General features: G+C 52.6%; 1 protein-coding gene across 4 annotated transcripts in view; it reads left to right on the forward strand.

Annotated features, from left to right (window-relative positions):
* Positions 1-18,813, forward strand: part of GSN (gelsolin) — a 49,363-nt gene that overhangs the window by 19,079 nt on the left and 11,471 nt on the right. For all 4 annotated transcript variants that reach the window (XM_040241278.1, XM_040241270.1, XM_040241260.1 and 1 more), the window contains 8 exons: positions 169-323; positions 6,825-6,986; positions 8,883-9,032; positions 10,989-11,078; positions 13,632-13,764; positions 14,243-14,331; positions 14,504-14,719; positions 16,657-16,790. In XM_040241278.1, the coding sequence (XP_040097212.1) occupies positions 169-323; positions 6,825-6,986; positions 8,883-9,032; positions 10,989-11,078; positions 13,632-13,764; positions 14,243-14,331; positions 14,504-14,719; positions 16,657-16,790 (1,129 nt within the window). The remainder of the gene's footprint in view (positions 1-168; positions 324-6,824; positions 6,987-8,882; positions 9,033-10,988; positions 11,079-13,631; positions 13,765-14,242; positions 14,332-14,503; positions 14,720-16,656; positions 16,791-18,813) is intronic.

The raw sequence follows: 18,813 nt of genomic DNA on the forward strand, positions 1-18,813 counted from the left end.
CTCCCGCCTCCCCCATTATACAGATGGATTCACTGAAGCTCACAAGAGACAGAGCCTTTCCCAGCTTCTCCAGCCAGGCTGGGGCACTGCCGGGGGCTCCAGATGCCGCCTCTGTGGGCGGCCGCCGCCGGCCGGGAGCCAGGCTCATGCTGCTCTGATGTCCCGCAGGCAATGAATGCAGCCAGGACGAGAGCGGGGCAGCCGCCATCTTCACCGTGCAGCTGGACGACCACCTGAACGGCCGGGCTGTGCAGCACCGCGAGGTCCAGGGCTTCGAGTCGGCCACCTTCCTCGGCTACTTCAAGTCCGGCCTCAAGTACAAGGTGGGTTCGGGGCAGCGGGGACAGAGGCACCAATGGCCGGGCTCACTCCTGCCCGTCTGCCTTTCAGGCTTGTGCAGGTGTGCAGGCAGACAGGCCGGAGCTCAGCCCTTGGGGTTGGCTAGCCCTGGCTTTGTTTCGGGCCCTTGCTAGCTGTGTGCCCTTGGACAAATCACACGCCCTGTCCGAGCCTCTGGTCTCTTATTAAATTGAGAGAAGAAAATTTCCGTCTCTCCACAAGGTGGTTTGCCTCGCCCTAGCAGTAAAAGGTGGGCCACACGGGCCCTATGCCCTGGGCATAGCATTTGCCCTATGCAAACCCAGCATGCCCAGGGCTTGAGCCTATATCCTTTAGTTCTGAGGCCCTGCCAACAGAGCGGCCTATTTTCAATATTTGAAAGGGGACCTTTGATCCCATTCTCTTTCTATTTGTTGAACTCTGAAGACTCTGAGCTCCAGCCCCTAGTCAGGTGGGGCTGAGCAGAGCCATGCTGGGAGCCCCAAGAGGCTGTTGCCAATGTGCTCTGTGACTTCTGGCAAGCCACTTGGCCTCCCTGAGCCTCCCTGTCCTCTTCGGTTACATGAGAGCCACTTGCACCTGCCCTTCAGACCTGGGGAGAGGGTTTGGTGAGGGCAAGCTGGAAGGTGCCGTGCACGGGGCCTGGCCTCTTGGAAGGGGGTTCTCTTTGTTCAGCATAGGGAAGGGATCACAAGCTTTGATGGCCTTAACGTCAGAAGGCAGACCTTTTATCTTAAGGGAGGGAGGAGAAACTGAGGCACAGAGAGGTTAAGGAATGGTCCAGGTCACACAGCAAGTCAGCCTCCGAGCCAGGACCGGAGCCCACGTTTCCTGACTCCCAGCTTTTTTCCAGTACACCAATCTGCCTCTCGTGAGCAGGGGCCCAGGGTAGGTATTAAGCCTCATCTACGCTGCTAATATGCTGCGTGACCTTCGAGAAGTCATTGTCCATCTCTGGGCCTCCAGTTCCTCTGTGTTAGCAGGGTGGCGGTGCTTTCTGCCCAGCTGACACGCCAGGGCTTCCCAGGTGGCGCTAGTGGTAAAGAACGCACCTGGCCCTGCAGGAGATGTAAGAGACGTGGGTTCCATCCCTGGGTGGGGAAGATGCCCTGGAGGAAGGCGAGGCAGGCCACTCCAGTATTCTTGCCTGGAGAATCCCAGGGACAGAGGAGCTTGGTGGGCTGCAGTCCACGGGGTCGCAAAGAGTCAGACACGACAGCAGTGACTTTGCACGATCCTGTCTGCCCAGCCGACACGCCAGGGATTAGATGATGGGAAAGCTCTAGAGATGGCAGAGGCCAGGGTGTGTCCTGAGAACTAGGCCTCAGCCCTGGGCTGGGTGAAGCTGGGCTGGATTCCCTGGAGCCTCCCAGCACCACCTGTCAGCCAGTTCATCCCTTCCTAGAGCTCCTTCTACAGACCTGTCCCAGCTCTACGTTTTCTGGAGTCTCCTCTGGGGCCCTGGTACCAGCAGGAGAGAAGTCAGAAACCCAGGCCCTGGACAGGGAGAAAGACCAGGACTTTTTGCAGCTCCTAGAGCAGAAAGTGGAAGGAGCGCTTAACCAGGAGTTAGAGAGATTGGCCCTAAGGCCGCCCTTCTCCCTGCTGTGTGCCTCTGCGTGGTGCTGGCACACGCTCCGTTTGTCCTTCATTCCTGCAAGTACTTACCAGGCCCCTTGAGCAGCAGTGCCTGCTTCCTGGTGTTGCTGTGTGGACAGCAGCAACTTAACTTGTGAACACGCTAAGCGGCTGACGGAGCTGGTAAGCGACTGAGCTGGGATTTAAACCCAGAATGGCACCCCACTCCAGTACTCTTGCCTGGAAAATCCCATGGACGGAGGAGCCTGGTAGGCTGCAGTCCATGGGGTCGTTAAGAGTCGGGCACGACTGAACAACTTCACTTTCACTTTTCACTTTCATGCATTGGAGAAGGAAATGGCAACCCACTCCAGTATTCTTGCCTGGAGAATCCCAGGGACGGGGAGCCTGATGGGCTGCCGTCTATGGGGTCGCACAGAGTCGGACACGACTGAAGCGACTTAGCAGCAGCAGCAGCAGCAGGGAAGGGCCTAGTTCAGAGAAACATTTGAAGACTCTCTGGCCTCGTATCTTAGCTCAAATGGAGCCCAGGCATTTACATGTTTAGCAAGTCTCCTCCCTGCTCTGGTGATTTTCCTGAGATGTTCTTGGACCGTGCGCACTCTGAGGATGCTCTAGGGGAGGGGCTCCCAACCCCTCCTGCCTTTGGTTTCAGTCCTCAAAGGCCCTGCTTTTGGTGGGAACATGAGGTCCATGGCCGGTCCTGTGTTCCCCCTTCTGCAAGTCCTCTGGTCGCCCCCGCCCTCGGCAGGCCCAGCCCAAGGCTCTCGGCCTGTCGCCCTCATCAATTATGGATCTCCAAGGAGCAGAGCTTGTTATGCAAGACTTGTTTCTGTGAAAGCCTGCTCCTCGCAGCTGGTTCTGTGCTCGGGGTGTGAGCAGGGGCAGGGAAGGGACGAGAGCCCCTAGAAAGGGCTTTCCTAGGGCCCGTCTTATCTTGTTCTGTGACCGTCAGATCCTTCAAACGCACTGTTTTTGATCCCTCCTCCTCTTTTTCTTCTTCCTCCTCCTCTTGACTTTCGGATAGAACCCCAAAGACCCCAAGGAGCTGGGTTGTCTGAAACCCTTTGTTCCAGCAGAGTCTGGGCTGGGCTGAGTCCTGGAAGCCCCTGGCCCCGAGGAACGCAGTGGGAAACCCACAGAATCCCTTGGGTCCTTCCTGTCCTCCCTCCTGTTTTTAGATAAGGAACCCAGAAATTAGAGGGTGGAGGGGATCAGCGCCAGTCAGTAGGTTTTTCTTTTGTTTTATAAAGAGCTTAACATATTTTTAAAAGGTAGATCTTTACAGCTTTTACCTTTCTCCAGACTACAAGTATAATACACGCTTATTGTAAAATGTCAAACATAGAAATAAGGCTTTCAGTAAGTAAAAGTTGCCCATGATTCTACTCTTAGAGATATATACCAAGTGATCTGTAATTTTTCTTTATATATGAACATATAGATGTGTATATTCAGATATAGATATAGAATTTATCCTGGCCTCCCAGATGGCACTAGTGGGAAAGAACCTGCCTGCCAATTCAGAAGACATAAGAGACCCGGGTTCGATCCCTGGGTCAGTAAGATCCCCTGAAGGAAGGCATGGCAACCCACTCCAGTGTTTTTGCCTGGAGGACTCCATGGACAGAGGGGTCGCACAGAGTCAGACACGACTGAGCGACTAAGCACAGCACGATACGTGATTATACAGGGCTCCCCGGTGGCTCGGTGGTGAAGAAACCACGTGCTGATGCAGGAAGCATGGGTTCCATCCCTGGGTCAGAAAGCTCTCCTGGAGAAGGAAGCGGCAGCCCACTCCAGTGTTCCTGCCGAGAAAATCCACGGACAGAGGAGCCTGGCGGGCTACAGCCCCTGGGGTCACAAGAGTCAGATACAAAATTAGCAACTAAAACAACAAAGATACATATGTGTGTGTGTGTGTGTGTGTGTGTGTATCTTCACTTTAATTTGGAAAATAGCTTTTTAAAAATTTTTCTATTAAATTTTGTTCAAATAATTTGATGCCAATTTCTGTCCACTAATGATTAGACCACAGAAAGCAGCAATCACTCTTAAATATTAAAGTAAAAATAATAAAAAAAGTAAAACTTTACAAAAAAAACCTTCCCCCTTATGCTTGGAGAGTCACTAATGTCTCCTGAGAGCTTGCTTTTGTTTTTGTATTAACTGATCTTTCCAAGTCTAAGTTCCTAGATCAGTAAGATTAGAGGAGTTAATTAATCAGGAAATGCCTGTCCACACTCATTAGAAATCTGTAGCTTTTCATTTATAAATTCATATACAGAGAATTTACTGGAGCTGAGATTTATGACATTGAACAACCCTTTTCCTTTCTTAAAAGAAAAGTTTCTATTTTTTTGACAAAAAATAGAAGGCACGCTTGAACAAGTGAAATATTTTGGAGACGTATTAGAAAATGTTAAGGGTCTTTCTCTTCCCTCATTTTCCCATTTCCTCTTCTCTAAGGAATCCATGGAAATGGTTGGTGTGTCCGTTCAGCGCCTTTTGGAAAGCGTTTCAGATCTGCTGTCTCTTTACCCTCACATGTGGGGTCCCAGGGTGATCACTGCCCATAGGCACTCAGGAGGTCCTGGGCTGGTGGACCTGGGCAAGGCTGGTCCCAGGAAGGGCAAACTTGGGGGTAAGACTTCCACCAATTAGCTCGGACCCTGGGCATGGGGCTGGACCTCTTTGCACCTCAGTTTTCTTGCCTGAAAAGTGGGGTGATGAGATTTGCGACCTCAGGAGTTTGTGGGGACCACATTGCATGTCCGTGACAGAGGAGCCTGGCATGGACTTGGTAAGAGGCAGCCTCCGCTTCCAGATGAGCATGGGGCACTGAGTCGTCTTCCCCAGCTGCCCTTCCTTACATGCTTCCCAGCTGGAAGGCCTCTGAAGCCAGAAGACCAAGGCGGTCCTGCTGAGCCCTACCAAGCGGGTGCTGTTGAAAGGCTTCCTGCTGGTACCAAGAATGGACACCAGAGGGCGCTCCCACTCACAACAGGGAAAACACGTTTCTACTCGATGACCCTGCTCAGAACAGTGGATTGTTCCTGCCTCCCGTCCTGGATGACCCGAGTGACCTGGGCTCTAAGAGAACCTGCCGTCGGGGGGAAATGGGGGCCCCGGGTTTGAAACCTAGCTCCGCCACTTACTAGCTTTGAGATCTCAGGCAAGTCTCGCTGCTTCCGGCACCCGTTCTCCGCGTCTGTATCTGATGGTGATCATGACGCCTCCCTCGCAGATGAGTCCTGCAGAATGCCCAGCACAAGGGCATTATCATGTCACAGCCACTTCTGTGTTGCTTGCTGTGTGTAGATGTAATAGGAACCCAGTCACGCTCCGTTTGTCCCTTCTCAGTGCAGCGAGTCAGACCTGGCTTGGCTCTGCAGGGTGAGGCGTCAGCAAGGGACCTGGTGGGGGGCAGGGGCCGGCCACAGTTCCGGCCTTAGTGGCCCGTGACGTGTGCGGCTTTGGAAACGGGAGACGGGGTTACACTCCGTAGCTCTGCCGCATGCTCACTGAGTGCCCTTGAGTAAGTCGCTTCCCTTCGCTGGTCTTCAGCATCTGTGCAGTTGAGTTCCGTCGCTCAGTCATGTCTGACTCTTTGCGACCCCTTCTTTGGTATACTCATGGGAAAGATGGGAAGCTTGTGAGCGCCTTCTCTTCTCTGACTTGACCTCCCTGGGGCTTGGGGCCTGTGAGCATCCAGGGCTGGGGACTGCTCCTAAGGACACCCAGCCCACTTGACTTTCTCCTGTCCCGAGGGTAGTTGTTTTTTTTTTGCCTTGCTGGGCGGGTTTGTCTCTAGTTGTGGTGTGTGGGCATCTCATTCCGGGAGCCTCTCCTGTTGCAGAGCACAGGCTGTATAGCACTGGGGCTTCGGTGTTGCCGTGTGTGGGTTCAGCAGCTATGGTTCCCGGGCTCCAGAGCACAGGCTCGATAGCTGTGGCCCACGGGCTTGGCTGCTCCGAGGCATGTGGGTTCTTCCCAGACCAGGAATCAAACCCAGGCCTCCTGCATTGGCGGGCGGATTCTCCACCCCTGAGCCACCAGGAAAGCCCCCACGGGCAGTTTTGACCGCTGCTGGGAAGCCCTCCTGAACTTCCCTGGGACTCGATGATGACTGCGGAGGGCGGCACAGCAGGGGCTTAGATTGCATTTGCAGAAGGAGGAGGCCTGAGGCTCAGAGAGGGCAAGAGACTTACCCAAGTCCGCCAGCACTCTAGTGGCAGGGCAGGAACTTGGGCCTGAGGTCAGTGCTCTGTCCGTTACCCATGGCTGCCTCTGAAGGCTCAGCTGTGGAACTTGCTGAAGCATCATGGGAGGGGGAGGGGGACAGTCTTGACTCTTCCTAGAGAGCCGTGAAGGATGGGAAGGATTTGAGTGAGCGCTTCTTAGAGCGGGTTTTGGAGAACACTTGAGCTGCAGGCAGGATGTGGAAGAGAAAAGCAGTATCTTGACTCAAGGCAGGGTAGTGCTCTCTAAAACCTGCCAAGCGAGTGTATTTACCATTGGACTTCCCAGTGCGTTTATGATGCGGATGTGCGCGTGTAGCAGTCAGGGGGCAAGTGAAGGGCATGGCTTGTACTTCCCTGATCATGGAATCCTTTCCTTGCAGAATATCCTGGGGGATTAGTGTTCCTTAGAACATTCCCTGGGGAATGCAGGTTTTGAGAAGGGAATGTTTATAGCATTTTGATCCAGGAAATGGGCCCTGGGGTCTTTGTTAGAGCACGAGATTCAAAAGGCTGGCAGCAAGGCGCAGAGGTGGGGTATCTGCTGGAAGTCCGCCGGTGCATGGGCCACGATGCCCTTCAGATCATTCCTGTCCATTCCCAGACCCTCCCCCCTGGACTAATGCTGTCTCCTTGACCCAACAGAAAGGAGGCGTGGCATCAGGATTCAAGCACGTGGTCCCCAACGAAGTGGTGGTGCAGAGACTCTTCCAGGTCAAAGGGCGGCGTGTGGTCCGTGCCACAGAGGTGCCTGTGTCCTGGGAGAGCTTCAACAATGGCGACTGCTTCATCCTGGACCTGGGCAACGTAAGTCCTGCCCTGCCCTTTCTCAGGGGCCACTGGAGTGCCCCAGGCTTGGCCTGGGGAGGTGGGCTCATCCACGTGAACAGTATGAAGACTCAGTGGGGCGGGTCGCAGGGGCAGCAGGCCCCGTGCTGTGTGTATGTCAGACGCACCCGCAGAGACTCAGGTGGAGATGCGCGTGGGGCGTAGACTCAGACTCGTGACCCACATGCACACAGGCCTGTGAACGGCTCAGTGGACGTACGGTCCCCCTGACATGTTGATGTTCACGCCTTGTGTATCTTTTCTTCATAGTCACTCGCTTGCAGGTATATGGTGGGCATGTTCAGAAACGATAGGCTCTTGAAATACAGCCAATATGTTATAATAACTGCAAATGGCATATAGTTTTTAAAAACTGTAAATCACTGTGTTGTACCCCCAAGGCTTATATAGTGTTGTAAGTCAACTGTACCTCAGTTAGAAGAAACTATAAGCTCCTGCCTAGCAGGTGTAGACGCGTCACCATGATGAATGTCTGTGCGTGGAGACTTGGGGGTGTTGTTCAAGGACCCACATGTGTGCGTGTTGTGTAGTTGCACATGTTCCCTTGTCTGTGGCTCGCTTGTGTGGGTAAGTGTGGGGGGCACTTACCGGGCCCACCTTGCAGACGTGTGACGCTTGGTACACATTCTTCCCAAGTCCACATACACGCATCCCTGCAGGAGGACGTGGCCAGACGTTCTGTCCCCAGCCTCATATATGCATGAGGTATAATGTCTGTTGGAGAGGGAAAAGGCAGCCCGCTGCAGTGTGCTTGCCTGGGAAATCCCATGGGCAGAGGAGCCTGGTGGGCTGCAGTGCACAGGGGTCGCAAAAGAGTTGGACACGACCTAGCAACTTGCCAGCAACCAGACACACACACTGAGTGTGAGCTTGTGATGGAAGTGTAACAGACACGGAGGAGCGCGTGAATTCTGCGGGTGCCGCTCGATGCGTCTGACGGAGCGGACGTGCCCATGTAGTTAACACCAGCTCGAGAAAGAACACCTCCAGCCCCGGGAGGCCCTGTGTGGCCTCCTCTAGTCCCTTCCTCCCCATGGGTAACTCTCACCCCAGAGTTCCTCCACCAACAGTTCCACCTGTTCCTGAACTTCATGTTCCTGGAACCTTTCCTGTTGACGTCTGACTTTTTTTGCCCATCATTCTCTTTCTAAGGGCCGTCCATATTGCTGCTGCCTTCAGCTGTAGCTTGTTCCTTCTTGTTTTATAAACTTTGCCAGTTTTTCTCTTCTACTGTTGACGGACACTTGGGAGAGTTTGGGGCTCTTCCAAGGGATGCAACTCTGAGCCTTCTTGCACAAGCCTGTTTTTAAAACAGTTAGGTACACAATTTTATAAATACTAATATTGATTCATGATTATTCTGCATGAATGAAGATCCATGGTAGAAAAAGAAAGGGAGATAACATCAGTTCAGTAATTCTCGGGGATGATGATGAGCTGTCTTTCGAGCAAGCTGTCTGAATCAGACACTGCGTTCTTGCACACGTCTTTTCGTGGACGTTGCATTACTGCTGGGTATGTTCCCAAGAGAGGGATGGTGGGTTGTAGGATATTTGTATATGGAGCTTTAAAAAGGCACAGTCAAATGGTTTTCCAATTTCACTCCCACCCTCAGGCAAACATTTTTATGCACATTCTTTAAGTAGACGTACCTATGAAAAATGCATATCCACAGCAGACCCTCACGTGCCCTGGTACGCACAAGTGACGCCTGTTGTGCTTGGACGGGGGTGTGTGTGCTCCCCCAGCCCTCATCTGGGCAAGCAGAGAACAGGTGAGCTTGTCATGTCGCTTGGCCGGGCGTCCGTGAAGGTGGGCGGGGGCACTGCCTCACGCGGGGGCTTTGTCTTACAGGACATTTACCAGTGGTGTGGCTCCAGCAGCAACCGCTTTGAGAGGCTGAAGGCCACACAGGTGTCCAAGGGCATCCGGGACAACGAGCGGAGTGGCCGGGCCCGCGTGCATGTTTCCGAGGAGGGCGCCGAGCCTGAGGCCATGCTCGAGGTACCTGCGGCCGCGTCCCGGGAGCACAGGGTGGGGCTGAGCAAGGGAACAGGGGGCTCATTCTTTCTCTCCATCCAGTAGGCAATTGTGGGGTGACTTTGTTTTTCTACCAAGCCGAGGAGTCTCCCCCTGACCTTCCCCAGACTCCCCTGAGAGGCAGGGCTGGCATCCCAGGATCCAGAGCCACACCCTTCTGCCAAGAGGGTCGGATCCTCTAAAGAAGCTGAGCAGGAGGGTCTTGGCGTCTTCTGCGGACAAGCCTGGTGCTAGAGCCAGGCCAGAAAGAGACAGTGGAGACCCGATCGCCTCTTTCCTCTTCTGAACATTCCAATTAGCTTATAACCTGTTTCGTCAATCGCATGATGGGCATTGCCAGCCAGTGTGCTTTGAGGACATATCAATAGAGGCAAAGGTCACTGGGAAAAGGAGGAGACCACAGGCCCTGCTTCGTGCCGCTTGTCTCTCCTGCTTGCCTGGGGACGTTGAGCGCTGGTTTTTAGGAAGAGCAGAAGGTGATTGTTATGGGGAAAGAGCCTGGACGCCAAGCATGGCTTGAGAGGGCAATAGCTGGGGCCACTGAGGCTGGAGATAGCGCAGAATGGAGGCGTGAAAACAGATTCTAATGTCGCAGGGATATGGGTTCAAATTTCTACTTAGCCACCTTTTAGTGATGTAGACTTTATTTTTCTGGGCTCCAAAATCACTGCAGATGGTGACTGCAGCCATGAAATTAAAAGATGCTTACTCCTTGGAAGGAAAGTTATGACCAACCTAGACAGCATATTAAAAAGCAGAGACATACTTTGCCAACAAAGGTCTGTCTAGTCAAGGCTATGGTTTTTCCTGTGGTCATGTATGGATGTGAGAGTTGGACTGTGAAGAAAGCTGAGCACCGAAGAATTGATGCTTTTGAACTGTGGTGTTGGAGAAGACTCTTGAGAGTCCCTTGGACTGCAAGGAGATCCAACCAGTCCATCCTAAAGGAGATCAGTCCTGGGTGTTCATTGGAAGGACTGATGCTGAAGCTGAAACTCCAGTACTTTGGCCACCTCATGTGAAGAGTTGACTCATTGGAAAAGACCCTGATGCTGGAAGGGATTGGGGGCAGGAGGAGAAGGATGAGATGGCTGGATGGCATGACCGACTTGATGGACATGGGTTTGGGTGGACTCCAGGAGTTGGTGATGGATAGGGAAGCCTGGCGTGCTGCGGTTCAGGGGGTCTCAGAGTCGGACACGCCTGAGCGCCTGAGCTGAGCTGAGTGCTGTAGACAAGGCTCTGCTTCTCTGTGGACTTGGCTTCCTCGCCTGTGAAATGAGAGGTAATCTGTGCCTCTTGAAAGTGAAAGCTGCTCAGTCGTGTCCGAGTCTTTGTGACCCCATGGACTTTACAGTCCACGGAATTCTCCAGGCCAGAATACTGGAGTAGGTAGCAGCCTTTCCCTTCTCCAGGGGATCTTCCCAGCCCAGGGATCAAACCCCGGTCCCCCGCGTTGCAGGATTCTTCACCAGCTGAGCCACCAGGGAGGCCCCTGTACCTCTCAGCATGGCAGCAAAGGTGAAATGAGGTCTGTTGAAGGCATGTGGTGGGAGGTGTTGGTAGCTGTACTTAACCTTCTCAGAAGGCTTGGTGGAAATGGTGACCATCTGAAGGACTGTCCTGGGGGCAGTGGAGCACGGGGTCCTCATGGAGCTCCTGGAGACAGGCGTCGGGGAGGGACAGACTCCACGGGCAGCCCTGGCTGGGCTCGGCACCCCGGAGGCACAGTCAGGGATCCAGGACATCTCCAGAGGGGGTCCTGCCCTAAGTGGAAGGTCACCGTGGATGGTGGAGGCCCAAATGCTCCCTGCCTGCCTGGGGAGAAAGCTCTCTCTGGAGCTCAGTCTCTTCCCTCGGCGGGCGGCAGGCTGCCCGGAGCTCACCGCCACGCTTTCTCCCATCTCTCCATCTCCGCAGGTGCTGGGCCCCAAGCCAGCTCTGCCCGCAGGGACCGAGGACACAGCCAAGGAGGACGCGGCCAACCGCAGGCTGGCCAAGCTGTACAAGGTGAGCCTGGGCTGAGGTCGCTGGGTCTTGGGCTCAGGATGGGGCTGCAGGAGACCTGGGCTTCTCCAGCTCTACTGGCTGGGGGCTTTGAGCCAAGCACGTGTGGGAGTGCCACGGGGGGACTCGGATTCTTACGGCTCCAGGGGACGCCCGTCTGCTGCCTCTGCTGCCCCAGGAACAAGCGTGTGGGTGACCGCAGACACATCGGTGTCACCGTCACCGACGGGGCCCATGAAGTAGGGAGGGCGGAGGGCCGCACAGTCAACGTTGCAGGATCTCTGGGGGGTCCAAGGAGAAAAGGGTTTCAGGGAAATCCAGGAAAGTACTACAGAAGTGTGTCTGTGTGTGTGTTATGGGTAGTGACTTTATTTATAATTTCTTCTCATGATTTTTAGAAACTGAATTAAGGCTCATCTTGAGCCAAGGATGTCTGGCCTCTGAGCCTGTGTTGCCCATGTTGTGCCCTAAGCTTATTTGTGGTAAAATAACAGCAGAACGAGGTGCAGATTTGTATCACCACCACAGGAAGACCACATCACTGATATTTATTCTGATACTGAAGTAGTAATACGTATTCGTTGTAAATATTAGGGTTGAGCAATACTCAAGAACATAAAAAAATAAAAGTCAGTCTAATTTTACTAGTTTAAGATAACCAGTACTATTTAAAAATTGGTTTTAATTACAAAAGTAACAATACTCAATTTAAGAAAGTCAGCCTCCTCTCCTCCCCGCTTCATGGGTTGCCCTGGTTACATGGTTACCTTTTTGATCAAGGAAACTCCAGATACAGCTTTCTGGGTCTCCTTAGGTGTTTTTCTGTCTCTATTTGATATTAACAGATGCAAGCTATTCATACTTTCCTGTGGCCTTCTTTTTTCCACCTGACCCTTGATAACGGCTGTTTAGTACTTTATTTTATGTGTGTGGAAATCTCTGCAGATCCCTCATTGATGGGCATGAGAATGTTCCCACCTTTTCTGATCGCCCGCAGTCTCTCTTTGTGCACGTGTGCCAAGTATGGCATTAGGGGAGGTTTCCAGATGTGGATCGTTTGGGTCACAGGCTGAATGATGAGTCAGTGATTGAAAATACTGGTTCTTGCACAGAGAACTATAGTCAATAATTGGTAGTAACCTATAGTGGAGAATAATCTCAAAAATTATATGTGTGTGTGTAGCTGAATCACCTTGTTGTGTATCTGAAACATTGTACGTTAACTAGTCAACTAAACTTCAGTAAAATATATATATATATTAAGAAAAAAAGAAACTGTTAACAAAATAGTTAAGTATATTTGACTTTTCAAGATGAAAAGTTTTTGGCATATACCAATTGCCACAGATAAAATAAATGGCAAATAAAAGAAGGCACTGCCCCTTGGGAGTTCCCTGGCTGCGCGTGGTTGGACTGTGGGCTTTCAGTGCTGGGGCCCTGGTTCAGTCCCGAGACGGGGAGCCGATGTCTGCATTCAGCTGCGTGGCAGGACCAGAAAAAAGCAGAAACACAGAAATACCAGTTCTGGAGTCAGACTGTCTGTACTACCCCAGGGAGGAAGGTTCTGCCATTAGAGGTAACTGACAGAAACACAGGTTCTGGACTTAGACTGTCTGGCTTCGAATCCCGGGTCTGGCGCTTTCTAGCTGTGCAGGTGACTTCACCTCCCTGTGCCTTGGTTTCCTTGCGAATGAAACAGGGATAGTAATAAGATTACCTATAGGGTTGCTGTAAGGATTAAAGGAGTTCTGTAACTATAGAAGTTACTAAGTTACATAAATTTTTTAGAACAGTGCCTGGCACAAAGTAAGTTTTCAATAAATGCAGAACACTTATTATTTAACTTCCTGGCACAGGCTACTAAACTGCATTCTGGAAGGCTCCTCGATCACCCTCACCTGTTTACCCAGAGCCTTGACAGCCCTGGGTACTGTCAAATCTTTTGAATTTGGACAAGCAGGATACCCTCAGAAAAGTTCAATGAACTTTTTATTTTAGAATAGTTTTTAGATTTACAGAAAAATTGCAAAGATTGTTCAGAAAGTTCCCATATACCCTTCAGCCAGCTTCCCCTGAACATCTTAACATAAGCAGGTACGTTTGTCAAAACGAAGAAACCTCGGTTCAATGCTGTTAAGTAACCTACAAACTTCATTCAGAGTTCCCCCGTTTTGCTTCCAGGTTCCAGCCCGGTACACCGCGCTGCACGTAGCCCGCGTTACTTCTGTGTACTCCCCTTTTTAAGCCCATGAGCTCGAGGGCCCTCTCGTCAGCTGGGCGGTGGTCTTCCTCTGCCAGCTGCATCCCCTCACTTGACTCCCCTTCCCTCTCTGCGTGCCATTTCCACGCCACACCTGCGTGTAGGTCGCAGATGTGGTCGTGAGAAGGTGGAAGAGGACAAAGAAATCCCGCGGGAGCCTCAGGGCTGTGTTTGTCCGTGGCGTCGTTTGAGGTGGCGGGGTTGCTGGCCTCCGCAAGTGCGGGCTTGGGGGTGCCTGTGGGCAGGACGAGGCGGGGAAGGTCGCTCACGGGCCCGGGGCCCTTCTCTCCCCACAGGTCTCCAATGGTGCAGGCACCATGTCGGTCTCCCTCGTGGCTGATGAGAACCCCTTCGCCCAGGGGGCCTTGAGGTCAGAGGACTGCTTCATCCTGGACCATGGCAAAGACGGGAAGATCTTTGTCTGGAAAGGTACTGGGGCGAAGGGAAGGGATCCAGCAGGGCCGTACAGGGCGCCCCTGCAGCCTTGCAGGGACTTGGCTCATGAGCCTGGGGGCCGACGAGGGAGGCCGGGGCTCTGAGTCGCAGCTCCCTACTGGCTGAGTGGCCTTGGCCAAGTCACTTAACGTCTCTAAGAGCCTGACTGCCTTCTATGCAAATGAGGACAAGAAAAGGATCTTCATCACAGAAGGTTGCTGTGTGGATTAAATGCAGCAAGTTGGGTGTAGTTCTGAGCTCAGTAAGTGGGTCGGTGTGCTCGCGGTCGTTAGCCAGGACCCCTCGCTGGACCCCCGGGAGCTCATGGCGTGGTCAGCTCTGGGGCCTCTGGCCTTGGCCGTCCACGGTCTAGGAACAAAAGGGAGGGAGGCTTGCCTTCTGCTTTCCCTGGGCCGCTGAGCGCTGGGCTGCGGCCCTGACCCCAGGCCCCTTGTTCGCCTTTGGCCGACAGGCAGGCAGGCCAACACTGAGGAGAGGAAGGCCGCCCTCAAAACAGCCTCCGACTTCATCTCCAAGATGGACTACCCCAGGCAGACCCAGGTGAACCAGGGAGCCAGCTGGGACAGAGAGTGGGCCCTGCCGGGTGGGGAAGGCTGGCTGGAGGCGGGGGTGTCCTGCGCTCAGCTTGGACGGGGTGTCTGAGGCTCCCTGGGGGACGCTGGCCCGGGGACTCCGGCCCCGCCACGACCTTCTCTTCCTCCATCCCTGCCAGGTCTCTGTCCTTCCCGAGGGTGGCGAGACCCCGCTGTTCAAACAGTTCTTCAAGAACTGGCGGGACCCAGACCAGACAGACGGCCTGGGCCTGAGCTATCTCTCCAGCCACATTGCCAACGTGGAGCGTGTGCCCTTCGACGCGGCCACCCTGCACACCTCCACTGCCATGGCGGCCCAGCATGGCATGGATGATGATGGCAGAGGGCAGAAGCAGGTACCTGGGGGGGGCTGGGGTGGGCGTGTCGAGGCGCCTTCCGGCTCCCGCCCTGGCACCTCTGGCCCACCTCTTCTTTGAGGATGTTTCTCTAAGAGGCTTTGACCCCAGTTTCGATGGGTGGGATTCTTTTGTCTTGCTTGAGTTTTACAACCAACGTGCCCTAAGCCCCTGCTGTCTTGCAGGCTCCCTGCCAAGAGTCTGAGACCCCGCCCTGCCCATGAAGAGTGTCTGGGAGGGGAGGTGGCCACAGCTGGTTGCTGAGGCCTTTGTGGTCAGTGGAAGACGGAGGGTGCACAGGGACTCTGGGAACGCAGGAAGGGCAGTGAAGGTGGGTGGTTGGGGCATCTCCATAGAGATGGGGCCCCTTGGGTGGGGCCTCAGAGTATGAGTAGGAGTTTGCTGCCAGAGTAAGAGTGGGTTTTCAGGCAGGGAACTGTCCTGGGAGCCTGGTGTTGATATTCTCAGGAAAGGGCCTTAAATTCCTTGTCCAAAGATGTGGCCTTGATTCCGTATCAACCATTAGGTGCTAGTGAGGGTTTGTTTTTTTTTATTATTATCATTTTCTTTTTTTAAAGGCAGGCTCAGTTCTGTGCTTCCAGAACTCGCTGTGAAAGTGAGTTAGAGATGGGAGAATGAGAGCAGAGGCCTCATGCGGAGGTCGTGCAGTAGTTTAGGAAGAGGAGATGGCCTTGAGCCCAGGGAGTTCGCGGTGAAGATGGACAGGTGGGGAGTAAGATTCAGAGATGTTTAGGAGGCAGAGTCAACTTCAGACATTGATTCCACCCTACATACTAGAGATGGCAAAGATGTTCATTTCTATTTGTTACTGGTTTTGTCGTTGGTTCATTAGTTCAGTGCCAGAGGAGCATGCAGTGAAATGATCCAGGATAGGGCAGTGTGGAAAGAGCCCTGGCAGCTCAGCGGTGTGGAATTGGGCAAGTTACTTAGCCTTTTTGAATCTCACTTTCCTCATCTGTGAAATGAAGCTTAAGTTAAGTGTTAGTCCCTGGACTGTAGCCCGCCTGGCTCCTCTGTCCATGGGCAAGAATACTGGAGTGGGTTGCCATTCCCTTCTCCAGGGGACCTTCCCGACCCAGAGGTCGAACGCAGGTCTCCTGCATCGCCGGGAGATGTGTTTACTGTCTGAGCCACCAGGGAGGCCCCTGGTAAAATGAAGCTTAGTCCCACTGCATCAGGGGCAAGAACTGTCAAGGGGCAAAGACTCTATTTGCCCCACCAGGTGGCGCTGCAGGGCTTCATGACCGCTTGGAAAAACCGTGTCATCCGAGCTCCGTAGAGATCTGCCAGCAGGAGTCATTCTGAGGTCACTCAGTGACGACCCTGCCTCTGCAGGTGATATCTAAAATCCAGACAGCTTGCTGGTACAGCTAATGGCAACATTAGTAATCATCATCAAATTTTTATTAAGAGTAGCCACCACCTGCAGGGCCATCATCCTGTGCCGAGCACTGCTCATGAATTAGCTCATTTGATCCTTACAATTCCCATTTTTCAGATCAGGAAACTGAGGCCCACAGACATTAAGCAAATTGTCCAAGGGTGCACAGTCTGCGAGGGGGTGGAGCCTGATTTGGCTCCAGGTCGTATATTGATTTGTACACCGAGCCTGTGTTGCACTGTGTAGCACGCACCAAAAGCATTTTCTAAACCCCACCATGTAGCTGCCAGTCCCTGGGCTGCTCTCGAGGAGGAGAAAGTACGGGGGAGCAGGGGTGCGCTGTCTGGATCTGGAACAGAAGACCTGGGTTTGAATCTTAGTGGCTCCGTGATTCCAGCAAGTTGTTTAACTTCAGGCTGAGTCCGAGGGCAGTCCTGTGATGTAACCGCTACCCAGCACCCTCTGGTTTTTCAGCTGGTCAGAGTTGGGGGCCGGGAATGCTGCCCAATGTCTGAGCCCAGCTTTGCTCTGGTAGATCTGGAGAATTGAAGGTTCCAACAAAGTGCCCGTGGACCCCGCCACGTACGGACAGTTCTATGGCGGTGACAGCTACATCATCCTGTACAACTACCGCCACGGTGGCCGCCAGGGACAGATCATCTACACCTGGTGAGGGTCTGGGGTCCTGTGCTTGGGGCGGAGCGGGGGCCCATGCCGGGAGCACGGCCACCACGGGGGCAGAAGGGGCGGAGCTGGGGCAGAAGGGGCGGAGCCGGGTCAGAGGGGGCGGAGCGGGGTCAGAGGGGGCGGAGTGGGGGCAGAGGGGGCGGAGCCGGGGCAGAGGGGGCGGAGCCAGGGCAGAGTGGGGCGGAGCCGGGGCAGAGGGGGCGGAGCGGGGGCCCACTCTGGGAGGACGGCCACCGCTGGGGGCAGAGGACGGGGCTGAGGAGAGCTTGCAGGTGTGTGAACCTGCACCAGCACAGCCATGCTCCACTGGGAAAGGCTTTTGTTTCCGGGGCAAGACCGCTGGTCTTACTTCTCAAAACAAATTGTAAAGTCATCTCATAAAAGCATCACACATCCATTGTAGGAGAGACGTGAGGACTAGGGAGAAACGAACAGAAAATCTCTCCCTCAATTCCACTCTAAGTTTTGTTTATCCTCTGATGTTTTCTAACTAAGAATTATTTTTAATTCTTTAAAGAGAGATGATATATTTACGACTTTTCCCACCTTGCTCTAAAACCCTCACTCCTCTGTGGGTGCCTGCCTTCATTGAAAGTGAAAGTGAAGTCGCTCAGTCGTGTCCGACTCTTTGCGACCCCATGGACTGTAGCCTATCAGGCTCCTATATCCATGGGATTTTCCAGGCAAGAGTGCTGGAGTGGATTGCCGTTTCCTTCTCCAGGGGATCTTCCCGACCCAGGAATCGAACCCGGGTCTCCCACACTGCAGGCAGACACTTGACCGTCTGAGCCCATTAGCCTCTCCTATATCCTTCCAGTCATTTCTAGGCAGATAAAAGCAAATCTGATCCTGTATTCCTAGTTCTCCTGCCTTCCTTATGCAGAAGGTGGCATCCTGGGTATATTGTCCTGCACTTTGCTTTTTCTTTCAGTTAATACTTCCTGGCACTCAGACTATGTCAGTCCGTAAAGAGCTCCCTTACCCTTTTTTTTTTTTCAGCCACATAATCTTCCCCTGTGTGGCTGTCCTGTAGTTTATTTAACAAATTCCCTGTGGATGCATATTTGCTTTGATCCCAGACTCCTACTATTACAAGCACTGCTATGATTAGTTGGCTTAAACAAACATCATTTTGGATGCGTAGAGAAATATCTTTAGAGTGAGTTCCCAGAAGTTGGATTGCTGGCCCTGACAGTGAATGCGCTCGTCCTTTTGACAGATAGCACCCAGTTTCTCTAGATGAACTTTGTGCCGTTTGCATTTTCACCAGTGACAGATGAGAGTATCTGTTTCCTCCTGGTCTCACTGGTGGACTGTGTTATCACACTTCCGCTGTTTGTCATCTTTAGAGTTGATAAAATGATATCTCAGTATAATATTTTTCAGTTCGTTTCTCTTACTGTGCAATCTCCAACTTTTTAAAGGTTGACTGATGAGTTTCTTCTTTTTTAAACTTTTCGTTTTGAAATGACTTGCTGAAAAGTTACAAAAACAGTGCAGACAGTTTCCATATACCTGTTACAGTTCCCTCTATGGTCACCTCTTACTTAACCATAGTTCAGTTTTCAAAACTGGGAAATTAACATTGTTGCAAGACCACGTACTCCTCGATAGACGCTTCTTGAATTTCACCAGTTCTCCCACTAATGTCCTTTTTCTGGCCTGGGATCTAACCCAGGGCCTCACATGATATCTAGTCATCGCATCTCCTCGTCATGTTCTCCGTCTTTTAATCTGTGACAGGTCCTCAGGCGTCACTCTTCTTTCCCAGTTCCGATGCTGTGGAAGAGCATTAGTCTTATTCTGTAGGTTGCCTCTCAATTTGACAACCTCAGACTTTTAAAAGCAGCTTGAAAGAAATGTTTCTGGACTAGATATTAATAATACACACATGGTACAAAATTCACGAGAAGGCTTTTAAAACATTTCCTTTGATCAGCACGTTGATCTGTTAGACTGCTTATGCAGATAACACAGGTTAGTCATGGGAAATTTAAGACGGCAG

This window comes from Oryx dammah, unplaced genomic scaffold, assembly GCF_014754425.2.
Source record: "Oryx dammah isolate SB20612 unplaced genomic scaffold, SCBI_Odam_1.1 HiC_scaffold_1, whole genome shotgun sequence".
NCBI lineage: Eukaryota > Metazoa > Chordata > Mammalia > Artiodactyla > Bovidae > Oryx > Oryx dammah.